Source organism: Sturnus vulgaris, chromosome 14 (assembly GCF_052056855.1).
Source record: "Sturnus vulgaris isolate bStuVul1 chromosome 14, bStuVul1.hap1, whole genome shotgun sequence".
In the NCBI taxonomy this organism is placed as follows: domain Eukaryota; kingdom Metazoa; phylum Chordata; class Aves; order Passeriformes; family Sturnidae; genus Sturnus; species Sturnus vulgaris.
The window spans coordinates 3463298-3480426 of NC_142256.1; the positions used below are offsets into that span (position 1 = coordinate 3463298).

The 17129-nt window shown below is 47.7% G+C and overlaps 1 protein-coding gene across 38 annotated transcripts in view; it reads right to left on the minus strand.

The window, feature by feature from the left end:
* ARHGEF9 (Cdc42 guanine nucleotide exchange factor 9) overlaps positions 1–17129 on the minus strand; it is a 162270-nt gene that overhangs the window by 61448 nt on the left and 83693 nt on the right. For all 38 annotated transcript variants that reach the window (XR_015806659.1, XR_015806655.1, XR_015806658.1 and 35 more), the window contains one exon: positions 3887–4066. Coding sequence is in view for 33 of the 38 variants with exons in the window: in XM_088172996.1 (XP_088029122.1) it covers positions 3887–4066 (180 nt within the window). In the remaining 5 variants the exon portion in view is untranslated. The remainder of the gene's footprint in view (positions 1–3886; positions 4067–17129) is intronic.

A 17129-nucleotide genomic window follows, 5' to 3' on the forward strand; every position in this document is an offset into this window, starting at 1 on the left:
CTTGGGGGAACCAAGGCAGTGGTGAGAGAGAACACGGAGCACTGCCACCCCTGCACTTCTCCACCCCTGCACTTCTCCTGCAAGAGGAGACCACGAAGATTTGATATCCCCTCCTTGCTCAGGCCTTGGGAGCACCATTTCTTCCCTTCTTCACTCACCAGAGCAGTAAAAGCTCCCCAGCCCCAGTTTTGCTCTTTACATTGGCTTGGTAACATAAGGAAGGGAGACTCAGCATTGCTGAGGTGAGAAGAAATATATTCTGCAAGCTCAGTCTGGTATCCAAAGAGACTAAGAGAGCTTTACCCAGGAATAAATCCCCCTCTCTGCCCAGGACAGGGGCACTCTGCCATGTCTCTGAGGAAACATTCCCCTGCACAGCATCCATAAGCTTTACTCTTTTTATTTCTCTTGCAGTGCAAATATGTCAGAGCCCAAACACGAAGCCATTTGATTTCCTGAGTTTGGAGAGTCTCACCTGGGCTGTTTTGGAGCCTTGATGAGAAGCTCTGCAATCCAAACTTTGTTTTGAGGCTTGCTGTGCTTTCTAAAGGAGACCTCGAGGTACAACAATGGATGCAAGGGCAGCCCTGGACTGTTATTCTCTGCTAGAAATCCCTTCCTCCCAACACTGAGCCTGTTTTTCTGAGTCAGTGTCAATGTGCTGGTTATGCAAAAATTCATCTGTAGCCCATGATGTAGCCTAAGGCTCTGCCATCCACAGAGGAGAAAAGAAGTGGCATTACCACCACAAGAATGTGAAATCTTGTTTGAAATTCCTGCTGGTTTTTTTTTTCCAGCTGTACCTCCCAACCTGTCAGACCACTGGAAGTTGACAGGATGTTCACAGGCACCCTGTGGGTGTCCAGTGTGCTCAGAACAGGCACTGAAATACACCACGGACACCTTCATCTGTCTAAACCCAGCTCGTTGCTGGGTTTTCAATTTAATTCTGGAGTTCTTATCCACCTTTCTGACTTCGGGGTTTTCATAACCTTCTCCCTGAGTGCAGCAGCTCCCTGCAGAAACCGTTCACCATTCCAAATTTTACTTCTCCTATGCTGTGCTTTCTCTTCCCCTGAAACAACACTCCTTTATCATCCAGTTTCTCCTTGAAAGTTCCCAAACCTCTGTGGTTTCCCCTCCCCGAGTCCCAAGCTACTAAGAGGATTAGTGCAGGTGTGAGCAGGGAAACAACAATTTCTGTGTGTGCAGGGAATTCAGGAGCATTTTTGTTTGCTACCCCTGGCTGTCATGTAAAGGAGGCCAAGGGAATCAGCAGGTTCCTGTTTTCCTCTCCACTTGCAAATGTGAAATTCCCTGCTAGGAGATTTTGTGAGTGCCAAATGCTTTGCCAAAGGTTTTCAGATGATCTGGCTGGAGAGCAAGAAGCGTCAGACATCTCATTGCAAACTGGGTTCCCAGCCCAGTTTTGTCCTCAGAAGTGATTCAAAGGACTTTGAGAGGAACCCAACTGTGCAGTGATCTTCTCCTGCACTCCTGTCAGTCCTTACAAGAGGCCTGAAGTCTAAAATATCCTGAAATTAATCCTATTTGGCTTTATACCTGTCTGGTGTGTCTGACATGCCTCACTTGAATGCTATTCATATTCTATGCAACATATTGTTCTTTTTTCCTTCTGTGCTTACAGAAGAGAAATACAGCTACAAAGAAAAGCAATCATTTTGCAAGTAAAACTAGAACTAAAACAGGCTAAATCAAGCAGTTTTCTGGCATCATCTTGAAAAAGCAGGGCTCAAAGTACAACAGAGAAAAACGCAGCCTCCTCTTGATGTGAGTGATCATCTGCTCTTCTCGCAGTTCTTTCATTCCTTATTCAGCTCCTTTGGAAACCTGAGGGGCAAATCTTTCCCTGCAGCCTCCCTTCAAGACCTGCAGACAAAATGGGCCAGGATTTCTGTTTTGAAATATTAATTCTCATTAAGGCAGCACAGCCAGGCCTTGCTCCCCACTCTGGGAGGGGCAGGGGCAGGTGTCAGGTCCCCTTCCTGCCCCAAAAAATGATTCCCAGGTGGAACAGCCTCCTGCAGAACTGATGGAAGGACTGGTCTCACTGGGATACTGGACAGGACACACAAAACCTGCCTGGGCAGGCTGCTGTGACCCTCAGCACCAAGGAGGAGAATCCAGGATTTGTTCCAGACATTTGTCTGGGGTTCACTGATTCCCCTTTCCTTTGTTCCCCACAGTTTTTAAAACCATCCTCCCAACCTTTGAAAAGTGTAGGCAGAGATGGGGAATTCAGCCAAGGCAACGGGTAGGGGCCCTAAAGACATTGGCTCATTTGGGGTTTTGGTGTGTCTTTAAAAAACAGGACAACGTTTTCCAGACTGTTCTTAAACCTCCCATGGACACTTTGTTTGTGACACCACACCAAAGAAACCAGCACTGCTCAGTGCCCTGAGAGGTTAAAGTGGCCCAGAATATTTCAGTGTTGAAATTAAGCAAACAAAATGAGATTGTTCTCGTTCAGCCTGTCCAGCTGCAGCACACAGGAGATGTGTTGGAGGCACAGGTGAGAGTGTTTCTGCAGGAAGGTTTTCACCTCAATCACACCTGACACAAATCCATTTTCCAGACTTGTTGCCACCACTGGCTGCAGGGTCAGGCTCAAAATACCAAACACAATTTGTTATCCTAGGCCAGAGTAACTGCATTAACTTTTTTTGGGGCAGCCCAGCTCTAGTTCCAGTCATGGATCTTTCACTCTTGGAATTGGTCAGACCTGGGGGAGAGCACCAGAGGGGAAAAATCTGTTTGCTGGGGAGGCAGCAGCACGAAATTTTTTGCTCACAATTTTGCACACAATTCATTGCTCCCCATTTTTTAGACAGAAAACAGGCAAAGAAGTGGGAATCAGCATCAGTGAGAATTGTGGACACACTGTTAGAGATCTGGGGAAGTTACAGCCAGGAAAATCATTCCCAGGATTGTCTCAACTCCGTTCCCAAGCTGATAACTTGTTCAGCTCTGGCAGGGAGACTTTCTCCCAGGACAATAATTTTGTCAAAATAGAACAGAATTAATAACACTAGATTAACACCTGGTGCTGACCATGAAACCCATTCTGAAGTCCTGTCCTAGAAGCGTTCTCCCAATTATCCAATGAGCTCCTGTCTTGTCTTAACTCCACAAAAAACCTTATAAATACAAATTGTACTCTCAATAAAATATCTCCTTCTTCCCCCAAAGAAGTCTGTGTGTGTTACTGTCATTACTCTCTCTCTAACTCAGTAACCACAGAGAATAAATGTGGGACACATATTGAGAAAGTAAGAAAATTACAGCCTGAAAAATATTCCAGGCTGGAGCTTCTCAGCTCTGTTCCCAGCCCATGAGCTGGTCCAGCTCAAGGTTGGGGAGAATTTCTCCCAGGGTGATAATTTGGTCAAAATAAAAATAAAAAATAATAAAAATAAATAATAAATATAAAAATAAAATAAAAATAATAAAAATAAAATAAAAAGGAATTAATAACAAAGATAGAACACCTGTTGTGGTGTGTGCCCAGGCCCTGGCAATGGGGTGTCTTCTCTCTGAACCAATCACCTTTTCTCTACTCTTGGAGTTGCAGTCATGCTATAAAACCAAGTGTGTTTCTGAATAAACTTGGCTCTTTCTTCCTGTCATGACAGACGACCATGTAACTGTGCATCTTATTTCTGCCTCACTTAAAGGGTTAAAACCCCTTTCCATGGCTACATTTGGAGGTCCCACTGATGGACATTTGGAGGTCCCACTGATGGACATTTGGGGGTCCCACCGAGCAACAAATAAACACATTAAAAACTGAGCAAGAGCTCCGTTCTTGATGCCCTGAGCACCAGCAGTGACTGCTCAGAGGTGTAAAAAGCAGAAAATCACTCACCCTCACGAAGCTGGCTGGAAACCATCCCTCCTCATCGTCGATCTGACCCCACCACCAGTCCTTGTTGGAAGCATCCAGGACCTTGATGACGTCTCCTGCTTTAAACGCCAACTCCCGGTTGGCCATGGTGACGTGATCCCATACTGCCTCAGCACTGACAATGGAGCCACCACTGATCAGCTTGGGGAGAGAAAAGCACAGTCAGGGAATGCCTGCAGCCCCAGCTCCCACAGCACAGCAGCAGCACACGCAGCAAAGCTCGCAGCCCAATTATTTCTGTGCCAATTCCAACCTCGCGCCGCGGTTTTGGTCATTCCCATCGCCCTCATCCTGCTCCCAGCCATGCCAGGCAAGCTCCAGGTGCTGTGTCCTGTGTCCCCCCCAAGGCCTGGCAGCTCCCCTGCCACCTCCACACATACACATCTGTCAGGGACAATTCCACTGGCACAATGCACAGTTCCCAAAACCAGCAAAAACAAGTGATGGTGTCCTGCAAAGGAATTTTCATTTCGGTGGAAATGGCAGAGGCTTTGGGGACATCCAAGCAAAGTTAGTGCACGTATTTAGAAGGTTTTTTTTTAAACTGGAGGCTGCCCATTTCAGTCTGGTGATGTACTGACACCCCTTATTCTGTCCCAGCCCTGGCCTGGAGCACAGCCCAGCCCTGCTGCTCCTGGCTGTGGGGCCAGCCTGCATGGAGCAGATCCTGGACCCTGGACACTGCACGGGGCCAGCCTGGTGCCTGCCACGACCTTGGGAACATCTCTGCCTGTGGAGCTCACAGAGATTCAGAACTGCACCAGCACAGCCCAGGTGTCCTTTGTGACAGACATGGAACTCCTGCTCCATTCTGGCAGCAGGGATCATCCCAACCACACCATCCATCCATGGCCAGGACACCCCTGCTCCTCTGACTGGCAGCTGTGTGGTTTTTAACACAGTAATAAATTGTGTTTATGTTTCACCCACTGCGGGAATTCTGCTCTGAGCACCGAGGCTGCCCCAGCAAATACAGATTTTCCCCATTTGCTGATCAGCCTGTCAGAGCCATCCTGGGCCCTGTTGATGAGTTCTGCCACTGAGACACCCTGACCATGGACTTGGGCTCGCTCCAAGTCCCGGTCTGAGCTCACAGGGACAGAGCTGTGACCACTCCAGCCCTTGTTGTGGCGAGGCTCTGTGAGCCAGTGTCCCCTCAGCTCGGGGAGGAACACAAAGCACTCAGACAATAAATCCCTCACTGTGGGTATGCAAGTGTAGAAGCTCTGAGTGGAAGCCTGGCTTCCCCAAACCCCTGTTAATCACTGCCTGCACAGGGAGGACTTGAAGAGACCTTCTAGCACAGCTTCAGGTTCTCAGCATCAACAGAGAACATTGAAGTTGTGCACATTAAAGGGCCTGATTTACCATTTGCCTTGGACTGGCTTTGCTTTAAAAACCTCATCTCCTTGAGTTTGGGACAGTCAGAGCTGCAGTTCCAGCCTTTCAGTTGTAGAGTCAGTCACACAAAGCAGCAAGACCTTAACCTGGCAGTGCCTTTCATCCACAAAACCCAGATGGATGCAGTCAGTGGGCAGCAAAGGAAAGCTGTGCTCCTCCCGCTTTGACAAAATGTCCCTTCTGATTCACAATCAGCTCTAGAAGAAACCTGTGCCCTTTGTGTGTCATACAGGGGATTGTCCACACGAGCCCCACAAAGTCCTGGGACAGCAGGCAGAAAATTAAGGCATGGAACAAGCCCCAGGTGATGGCTGAACTCGTGGCACAGGCACCTCAGGGCTGATCCCACACCTGGGCTTTTGAGACAGAGCTGGAGGGAACCAGGGGGTCCCACCCAAAGCAGCAGCTGCAGTCAGGGGTGATGGACCCCCAGCCCACCCCACAGCTGGGCCCAGCAAAGCAGGGGAGCCACATGTGGAGAAGTAACAATTACAGAGCCTGATTCCTGGTGCCAGTGCAACAGCTGGATGCTCAGAGATGCTCCAGTGCCTCCTCACAAGCCCTGCCCTGCTCCCAGCCCAGCTTCCTGCATGCTCTCAGAAACAGGGATCAGTTCCAAGCACAGAGAACCCCAGCACACATCGGGAAGGGATGAGACTTCAGAGCTGAAGAATCCCCATGCTACATCTGAGACCAGGTACCACTGATCTGTTCTTCTGCCAGGCCTGAGCTCTTCCCTCACCAAAGCTTCCCCTCTGCCGTATTTATGGACACTTCCAGGTGTGGCTCCTGCCTTCCAGCCCTCAAACTCTTCCTTCCCCAGGCATTTCACCAACCCTTTCAGGTTTCCACATACCCTGCCTGCATTTTTCTGGAACACAGATGACCAGAATTGCAAATACTATTCCCAAAGGGACGTTACCAGAGATTTGTGGAACAGCATGAAATATTCATTCCAGTGTCAGAGATCTCCCAGTGATGCCTCACATGTCCCCCTTTCCCCACGGCCACCTCCCACCCACAGCCATCCTGCACTCAGCTCCTCTCAGTAAATACAGTCGAGTACGTTCTCTTTGGCTCCTAAATCAGTTTTCTTGTCAAAAAATGAATCGGGTTGGCCTGACACTTGTTCCTTTTGTTAATGCCATTGGGTATTTTAGTCCCTTTTGCACCGATGAGGAACCAGAGCAGAGCTCTTACGCAGGAGCCGTGTTCCTGCTGCTTCTGCTTCAGCTGACAGAGCCTCTGCTGTCACTTCACACACAGCCAGATCTGGGCACAAACTGCCACACAAACGTCACCGAGCCCAAACTTCAGAGGGACCGTGCTTCAAACCCTCCCAGCCTACCGTGCAAAAATCCAGTGCTGAGCCCAAGGCACAAATCCCAGCTCTGAGGAGCAGGGCTTGGCTGGCAGAGGGACACCGAGGGACAGGGGGTCACACCTCAGCTTTTTTGTGCTGTCACCCAGGGCTGGAAGGTGCTTCCAGGAGCTGGGGTGGCTTTGCAAGGAGGAAGGCTCCAAGGGCTTGGTTCTCACTGATCAGTCCTGGCCAGCCCCTGGCTCCTTGCTCTCAGCCCAAGGCAGGGATCCACATCCCAGGAATCCTGCTTGGAACACAAACCCAGCTCAGCCTGCACCAAAATGATGCCAAGAACCGGAGTTCCACTGAGAAAATGTCAGGGCCTAAAATGAAAAGATCCAGTTGAATTTATCTTGCCAGACATCTTGCTGCATCTCCGGAGCCATCCAGCTCTCTCAGGGCAGGGTTATGGAGACAGAACCTGACATCTGCAGCAGCAGGAGATGACAAACTGGAGAAAGGTCAGCATGAAATATTATTTTCTCAGAGAATTCAACACAGGAGATTTTCAACTCCAGAAAGTTCACGTCTCTCGGCTTCAAAGCTGGGCTTAGTGCTGTGGTCAGAGATATTCAGGCAAAAACTGTGAAAGGAATTTCTCTGCCATAAAGCCAGATTCTCCCACACTGCAGCTCAGGGAATCATCTGGACTCCCTGATAGCCAGTGAAGAGAAAGAGACACATCTGGAGTGTGATTCATCCCAGCTATTTCAGCAATCTACCTTCCAGCCAGGTGAATCATGCCCTAGAAACCACTCTGTGTTTAACTGGCTGAGACACAAGTTTACATTTCCCACGTCTTAATGTTCATCTCATCTAGGATTTGGTCACTGCCAAAACCAAAGGCTGGAATTTAAGGGTAATTGTCACTATAGGAGTGGTCAAATATTAAAGCACACTCTCCCAGGCACAGCAGTTTCCTGTGGGGTGAAGAGTGATAGAAATAAAGTTTTGTTTTCTGTGCCCACCAGAAGAAGTCACAACATCTTAGCCTTGTAAATATTAGAACTTAGATATTTGGGAAAGTGTGCTACCCACAGGAAAAGAGAAGCAGCAAGAAGAAATGCAGCAGGTGACAAGGACATTGTCTGACATCCCCTGAACACTGCCTGGCTGCCAGGTGAAGTTCTACTTCCTATTAAAATCAATTATTCTTGTCAGAATTGCTTGTTCAAAGTAAAGAGCCTAAAGAGAAAATTCCTCAATGCTTTCACCTCGGAACATCAGTGCAGAAATGCCCGGGAGCATTTGGGAACTACAGACCTGAGAAGAAATGTTTCCTGCTTTACAGGAGCCTGCAGAGCACTTGGTGGGGTGGAGGAAAACCTTTCTCAGTGGGCAGAAAAGCAAATTAACCCTTGGGATCAACGTTGTGTGGGCTGGGCACCAGGCACTGCTCCAACAAAGCACAGAGAGGAGGGGCCACTTCCACATCCCAGCACCACAAACAAAGGGATTTAATGAGGAAAAGGAAAAGGGCACAAAGACAGAGATCTCTCTAACTCCTGTAAGCACACTAAGAACAGGATGATTTATCCCTGAACCACCAGGATCACATCCTCAGCCTTCCCAGCGATTTTCCCCACAGATTTCCACAGCAAACCTCCAATAATTCAGTCCCAAACTCCCCCTCTCCAGATGCTCCTTCAAGACACTCCCAACACTCCAGCACAAGGGGTGAGTGTTTTACAACAGTGAGCAAAGGCAGAGGAAAGGAATGAACCCATTCCTGCTGAAGGGCTGAGAAGATTTTGCTTTTTCTTCCTCTCTGGTGTCACTTCCAGGATGGAACCTGGCCACTGGAAATACAGAATTACATGACAGGTGCTGCCAAAATAAAATGACACAACAGCAAACAGTGAAAAAAGAGTTTCAGGGGACTCTGCAAGGCCCCACCCCTGACAGTGCATGCCAGGGATGCTGATCTCTGTCCTCACCAGTGCTGGGAAAGCTCAGAAAGGTCCATCTGGCCAAAAATCCCCACTCCTTGCACTTTCCAAAGCCAAAGGGCTTTAATGTGTCATTAATGCCAGAGAGGAGCTTCCAAGGAATACACAGGAGGTGCTCAAAAGTGGGAGTTTGACTCCAGAGTTTCCAATTTTCTTTTCCAGCCATGCCTTCGTGGCACCTTTATCAGGATCAAATAACTGACCCCATCAAAGCAAGCAGGAAAATAAAGAATAAAAGGAACAACAGGAGCAGCTGCCTGTTACAGGAGCTGGTGGAATCTGTCTGACCCTGGAGCAGGTCTGGAGCAAATGCACACGAGCCAAAGGAGAGGAAGGGAAGGGGGTTGCCTCTCACAGTCTGTATCCACAGCACATCCTGATAAAAAAGGCCAGGAGCACCAGCTGGGATGGCTTCCCAAAGCACATTCACAGTCACCTCTGAGCCAGGGGTTACATCTTCTGCAGGGTTTAAATCTCTGAGCCATGACCCAGCCCTGTCCCTGCTGAGGGACTTTGCTCCAGCTCCACATGACAAGACCAACTGGGAAAATTATTTTGGGGAATGGGTGAGCTCTGCCTCCAATCTGGTGCATTTTCCCTGGCTCTGCTCACTTCCCAAGCCAGGATGCACAATTGGACAGGAACATCTGCTCCACCTCAGCCCCTGGCTGCAGTGCAGTCGAGGATTAAACATCTCTGAGTGAAATCAGCCACTACTGCAACATTTTGCTAAAATATTCCAAATTCATCCACATTTACTGGCTTCTTATGGGCCAACTTAAAGAAGAAATCAGGGGCTTAGTGGTCTCCTGGAGACTGAAATGGGCACAAAAGGGCCATTCAAACCACTCTCACCTGTCCATACCTCTTCCAGGGATAAATAATCACTGCAAGCCCATAAGACTCACCCTGAGTTTTCAGCACAGAGCATCTCATTAATCCAAAATGTACTTTATGAAAAGCCACATTCCCCAAAAAAAACTAAATAAATCTATCATGATTCATCATCTCCTCAGAAAACTTCAAGGACCTCAAAGTTTCCAGGACCATGGTTTTTGGGAATATGAATAATCTTAAGGCAGGGAAATGCTTCTCTGTTAGACCATTTATTACTGCATCAGTAGAGTTGTAACAGTAAAAAATGAGAGCTCTGGGTAGTTCCCTTTCAAATGAGAGTTACATAAACTGTGTCCTCCTCCACAGGAGCAGGATGCAGGAATAGGAGCAGGCTGTGAGGGGAAGAGGGAGAAATGTGGTGAGTGGATGCCATTTGTTCAAATTGTTCTTGTACGGAGATGCCCTTTATTCAGACAACATAAAAAGCCCTGTAAAATCACAACAGCATTTCCCACACTGTGTTCACCAGGCCCTTCCACAATGGAGGCAGCCCAAACAGCTTCAAAGAGGGACACACAGAGCTGGTGTTCAAAGAAATCAATGCCCAGGGGAAGGACAGGACACAGCAGAGCTCCAGGAGCCTCAGCCAAGGCAGAGCACAGCTCTGCAGGGAAGGCCCCTCACAGTGCAGCAGCACAGCACAGCACAGGGGCTGGGCTGGGAATCCCTCCTGGATCTGCTGGGATCCACTCCTGTCAATTCCCATGCCCATGGAGTGAGGAGGGGAGCAGTGAATCCCATGTTTCAGTCCCACATCCCACTGATTTTCCCAGCCAGGACAGGCTCACTCAGCTCAAGGAAAAAGCACAAGAGAACCAAGCCCAGCCCAGCCCATCCCACTGGATCCTGCTCTTGCATAATCTGCCCAGAGTCCCTTTGCTGTGTTTATTTTTAAACCTCTCGTCAGGAATTACACAAAGTGAATAATGCCCAATCTCAGTGAATGGCCCCACGGCTCATTCACCACACACAGGGGAGGGCAGCTCCACTTGATTTGCTCATTCTCTCAAGAGGTGCAATCACCCAAAGGTTAAGCACAAGTCAAAGAATTTCCCTTTCTGCTTTCAAGCTCTGTGATGAATTTAACTAATGACTGGATTTCAGCTGAAAGAGGCTGATTGGAGTGAGAGTCTCCCATATCCCATATTCTGGGAAGGCTGCCACACTTGGTTGGAAGCTTTATCTATCTTTTATTTATCTGTATATTATGTGGAGAGTCAGTACAGACAGAAAGGTTCCTTAGGACTGGGTTGCTCTATTTTGCATTGATTTACACTTTCTTGAGAAGATCTCACCTGGCAGATAGGGAATGACCTGGCCTCAGGCAGGCTGCAGCAGCAGAGCCCAGGGGATGGCATTAGTCTCATTTTCCACCTTGTTATGATTATTGCCCATGTCATTCCTATTAATAACAGCAGCCACAAGGCAGGGCTGTGGATGGAGAGCTGAGGAAAAGCCTGGCAGCAGTGAGGAGGAGAATGGAAGGTGTAACAAGGCAGAGGGACCCCACTGAAGCACAGCCCAGGCAGGTCTGAGGTGTTTGGATGGAGTTTGTGTCACCCTAATCACTCCCCAGCCCCTCCCGTGCTGGATTAATCCTCCCCTTGCCTCATGACACATCTTTCACATAGACTAATTACAAATAACCACTCACCATCAACTTTTAACTCAGAAAAATGATGAGGTTGGGGCTGGAAGTCCAAATGTGAGCTGCTCCAGGGCAGGCAGCACCTTCAGCAAGCAGAGCCAGGGCAGCTGCCAGGGGCCAGCAGGATTTGTCAGCACAGATCCCTCACTGCAGCACTCAGCACACACAGTAAACCCTCTCCAAGACCCAAACCTAAGATATCACACAAATCCCAACCTCCTGCCCCCCACAAGGGACTCCTGACATTCCCAAACCGAGGCCACAACAGCCTCAAAACCCTGGAGTTGTACTGAAATCCCTCCAGAGCAGGGGGCTGGAGTGGCCTTTGGTTTACACCCTGCAGGATGCTGGCTGGGTGGGGAGCACTCAGCATTCCCAAGGGGTGTTCCCAGCCCCAGAAAGTCCCAGCCCAGCAAAAACTGGGCTCAGGAACATCGAGGCATCATGTACAGCCCATGGCAGCACGTGGGGAAGGAGGGATCTGGCTCTGTCTCAGTCACCCAAGGGACAGAGTCAGGCAGATAAACAAGGAGAATATTGCTAAATAGATAGAAAAGTTACTAAATAGATAGAAATATTATTAAATAGATGGAAATTCAGCTCAGGGAATGTACAGAGAAGGACAAGATGCTGCTGGGGAATGCTGAGCCCTGGGTATCACATCCTGAGCATCCTGTGCCCGTGCTGCAGCCAATCCTCAGCCTCAAAACTCCTCCATGGATGGCAAAGACTTGACTGGAAACGTCAGGAATGCCAAATCCAGGCTCATTTCACCCCAAAAGCCTGTCCTTATTCAAACTGGAAAGCAAACAACTTCCCTGCCATGGAGCAGACTGTGGGAAAACTGAGTTCAGCTGAGTGACCAAATGGTTTTTGCAAGGAGAGGAGACAAAATTGTCATTGCTGTGAGGAAAGCAAGAGTAACCCACGGTTTAAGGGATATTTATGTTAAAATGGATGTCACCTGTTACTCTGGACATGGAAGTTTCCAAAGCAGAAAGGAATTAAGGAGGAAATCACAGAAATGACTCCCAGTAAATTGAATTATTTAACACAACTTACAAAGGGAACAACACAGAGATCTGCTCATCCCATTTGTATCCCTGCAGCTGCAGAAGTGCCACCAGCCAGCCCAGAGCTGGTGACACACAGCTAAGCCATGCAGCTGTCCCCAGCAGGAGTGATGGCACAGGGACACAGCCCAGGAGCACCCAGAGGCAGGAATTCCCAGGGAAATAAAGGAAGGGACAGGAGCAGAACTCACAAAACTCTGTGTGGATACTCTGCCCTCTGAAAGCTGACACACTTGGCCAGGTCTAAAAATCATAGAAGGAAATGAATTCGAATGCAGAGCTATTGAGGCTTATTTTAATTTTTTTTTAATATAAACCAGGAACATCACTCCTGGATGGGAAGCAGCAGCAAGAGCCCCTTTGTGACTGAGTCACTGCAGTGTGTCCTAAAACCCCATTTCATAATGAAGCAGAGGCCTGGATTGTGGCAGGTAGGACCACAATGTATTAAACTCTGGATCCCCAGGAATCCTCAATAATGCATAATTCCCATACATGGGTATTGTAGTAGGAGGCCAACGTGATAATATTAAAAGAAAAAAAAGAAAAAAAAGGATATTTTTAGTACTGAGAACTTGGAACTTAAAAAGTGGTGGCTGTTATTAGTGCAAATCGATGCCCAGGCTGGATTAAAGTCCAGATGAATGAATTACACTGATTAAATGATTAAATTCACCACCTGGCCTCCTTATTTGCTGTTCTCATCTCCTGCTTTCTCAGGGTGAGTCCCTGCAGCTCCCATCTAGCACAGTCCAGGAGGGGTTTGTTGGCAGAGGAGGGCAATGACATCTACAAACTGTTCCACAGCCCCTGAGCTCTCAGAAATTTAATTAAAGGAAACACAAAAGGAGGAAGGGCTGGAAAAGCAACACCTGGTCCCAGGAAGCAGGCTGGGCTTTGGGTGGCTGCAGGGGCAGTGCCAGGGGGAAGCAGAGCCCATCCAGCTGCTCCTGTGCAAACCAACAGCCACCCAGTGAAAAATGCCATGGATTCCACTTCCAGCAGCAAAAGGAAAAAATCCAGGATGAGCACCCAGAAAAAGAAATGGCCAGACAAAGCTTTTTGCCACCAAAATGATGATATTCACATTCCAGCAAAACTACAAGTTTTCCTTGTGATTTCCAGGATTCCAGCACCTGGACCAAAAAGCAGCCGTGGGCACCTTGGGGGAACAGAGGGATGAGCAATCCCTGCCCCCAGATCCAGCAGATCCAGCAGCAGGAGCACAGCAAACCCAGCCAGGCACAGCTCAGGTGCCCACAGCCACACCTCAGCCTCCATCCCCAGTGAGGGCAAAGGGACAGGACTTCCAAGAGATAAAGGCAGGAGATCACAGCAGAACAGTTTCTCCTCTTGAGACAACCACTGAGCCAAATCCTGTGGCATCCTCTGGCTCTCCTGGCTCTGGAGTGTCCCAAAAACATCCTGCCCCAAGCCCTGCCTCACCCACAGGGCTGGGAGCACTGAACATCCCCACAGCAAACCCTGCCTGCTGGGAAGGGCAGGGACCTGACAGCAAGGTCTAGAATGTGAAGAAGGAATAGAAATGAAAGCAAGTTTTGATACAGAAGAATTGCTGAGCCAGTCTTAGTGGATAACTAAGAAGCCAAAGGCTGTGTTAGCTGTGAGTTAGGTTTTTCTTGCTCAGAGCAAAGGATAAATCCACCTCAAACAAAAGATGTTTTTACCAAGTAAAAAAAATTCCACAGGCAAACAAGAAAGCCAATGTTGCAAGTAGAAAAAAGATCTCAGAATTTTCTTCTCCAAGAAAACTGAAAAACAACTTTTAGCTTAAACTGTAACAGATTAACTTTTTGTGATTGGAGAATAGTAACAGGAATATGTAATGTTAGTGGTTATGATAGGCTATAGGGAATAGTAAAGGCATTGATTGGTTGTCATGTATTAAAAGAAAAGTTTATAATGCATTGTAACCAGAACTGGAGTGGCTTCAGACAATCCTACAGCTGAGGTGACAGGGCTGGGCTCTGTCACCCACAAGCCCTGAATTGCTGAATCCTCTGGATACAACAAACGGCATTTTAAAGAGCCAGTCTGGAGTCCCACATCCCTCCTTTTCACACCTGCCCTCCTGCTGGTTTTGGGAAGCAGCACCTGGGCCAGTGGAGAGCACAGGGGTGACACTGCAGGGCTGTGTCACACCCCCTTTGTCCCTGCATATTCTTATCATTTTCTTTTTCCCCATCATAACTTTTTCCTCCTGGAAGCTGAAGGGGCAGTGCTGGCCTGAAATCTGTCTCATTAGGAAGCTAATGATCCAGGTAATGACTGGCTGCTCGTTAGAGGCACGGGATCCTCTCAGCCTGTTACAGGGATCAGCACTGGGAGTTTCACCTCTGAGCTGCTCTGCTCAGTTCAGCCTAGGAATGGATGCAATCACTGGCTGATGGCTCCTCAGATGTCATGGGCAGCTGCCACAGCCAAAATGTCCCTTTTAACAGGAGTAACTGAGGGCAGCCACTGGCTACAACCTGCTCCCTCAGCTGGGCCACGGCTTGGATGACACTTCCACAGGATGCAAAGGCAGTATCAGGTGTTTTTCCAAGCCATCACCACATTCTTTAATTCAATCCCTACACTCTGATTTCTCTCTGAAGAATTCAGACAGACTCCTGAGTTAAATACCAAGATTCTATTCTATTCTATTCTATTCTATTCTATTCTATTCTATTCTATTCTATTCTATTCTATTCTATTCTATTCTATTCTATTCTATTCTATTCTATTCTAATCAATTCCATTCTATTCTATTCCATTCCAATCCATTCCATTCTAATCCATTCCATTTTATTTCTATTCCATTCCAATCCATTCCATTCCATTCTAATCCATTCCAATCCATTCCATTCCATTCTAATCCATTCCAATCCATTCCATTCCATTCTAATCCATTCCAATCCATTACATTCTATTTCTATTCCATTCTAATCCATTCCAATCCATTCCATTCCATTCTAATCCATTCCATTTTATTTCTATTCCATTCTAATCCATTCCATTTTATTCCTATTCCATTCCATTCCATTCTAATCCATTCCATTTTATTCTTATTCCATTCTATTCCTATTCCATTCTAATCCATTCTATTCTATTTCTATTTCCATTCCATTCATGTCTGGAGGGCAGAGCTGTCACAGATGAAGCATGTCTGGGTATTATCTGCTGGCAAACATGGGATGTAATGGCAGCCACTCAAACTTAATGGCTCGAATTCCAGCTCCTCCAAACGAGCCCATGGCTGCTGCATGTAATCACAGAATGGATTTAAAAGTATCATTTCCATCCAAAAGGACCAGAGCTGGAGCAGGATGACTCATGCAGCTCCCTGTGCATTGGGAAACATGTCAGGAAGCCTGGGAATTTGTGAGCCTGTTGCTACCTGGGTAGGACCTGGGTTGTGGACACGACTCCTCAAACCATTCCTCTGGCATCCATGGGAGTCTGGAGGAGGCTGAGCCCCCCAAAGCAGGGCTCTTTGTGCAGCCAAGGGAGCAGAAACACTCTGTGAAGCTGCACGTGGAGCACAGGGATACAAATATTAAAGAGAGAGGCAATGGAATTAAAAGGCATCTCTCCCCATGTACCTATTCCAGCAGCACTCCAGAGCTCCACAGTTCCAGCTGCAAACTCAGCTCCATTTCTGCCATAACAAAATCATCTCCACAGCATAATTAGTGTGCTCATGTTAAAATGGGTACAAATGCAGGGAAAGAGGCATCCAAATATGATTTGTTTTTCAAGACAACATGATGTTTTCCCTGGCTAATAGATTCGATTCATTAAGGAATAACAAGAGCCAAGCACCACTTGCAGCAAACCTTGCTGCTTTTAGCAGTGAATTATCCATCCCCACACTGGTTTGTACACTCTTCTTTTTTACCTGCTATGACTTGAAAACCTTTTTTAGTCTAACTTGCCTACACATGGCTAACAAAAATATCTCTGCTTAAAATCCTGCTTATTCCTAATTTCCTTAATGGCTCAATTAAGTCCCCTGGTACTGTTCTGCTCCAGGACTGGATGACTTCCACATTCACACACAATTTTCAAGATAGTTGGATAGTTTGTGTGAGCAGGTATTTGCACTAGGATTTGCAACACTCTCTCAGGGCAAACATCTGAGTTGTCTGAAGGGGTTTTGAATGAATAATTTCCTGTGTTATCCACCTTCCTCTAGAAATAACATTCCATCTGTTCATGGAACAGTTCCCTCCTCTCACCGAGGCGGGATGAAGGTCACTCAAGGGAAAGAGAAATTTGCACATCCCCAACGCCCTCCAACAAAACACAAGGCAAGTACCTGGCCAAGGTCATTAAGCAGTCAGGGGAAGAAATACAGCTGTCAGGTTAAGGGGAGTGAGAAATCACCCAGTGCATCATTGCTGCGACAGGCACCCCAGGACACGGGCTGGAGTCACAACACGTCCTGTGCAATTCATCACTGATCACCACGTGCTACACAGAAGTCAAATGGCAGCTCCAAAGGTGAGCCAAAATGTTACTTTTAAACTACCTAAGCTTTAAAAAAAAAAAAAACAAACAAAAGAAAAGAACCAACTCAAAGCTGAAAAAAGCCTCAACTCTTCAATCTGAGGGGAAAGGCAAATGGAGTGTGTATAAAATCCTCAGCAGCCTCTGGGTGGATGTGATTCAGCCCAGAGGAGCTGGCAGCAGCAGAGCCCTGTGAAGCTCACCCTGGCTGTGCTGATGTGGAAGATGTGTCCTCTCCTTGGCCTGTCCCACTGCCTGATCTACAGAACCCTGCAGTGCTTTCCATGAGAACAGTAGGGCTCAGCTCACCCTCCCTGCTCCCTGGGCAGAGCTCCTGCCTGGGCTGGGCTCTGTCCTCCCT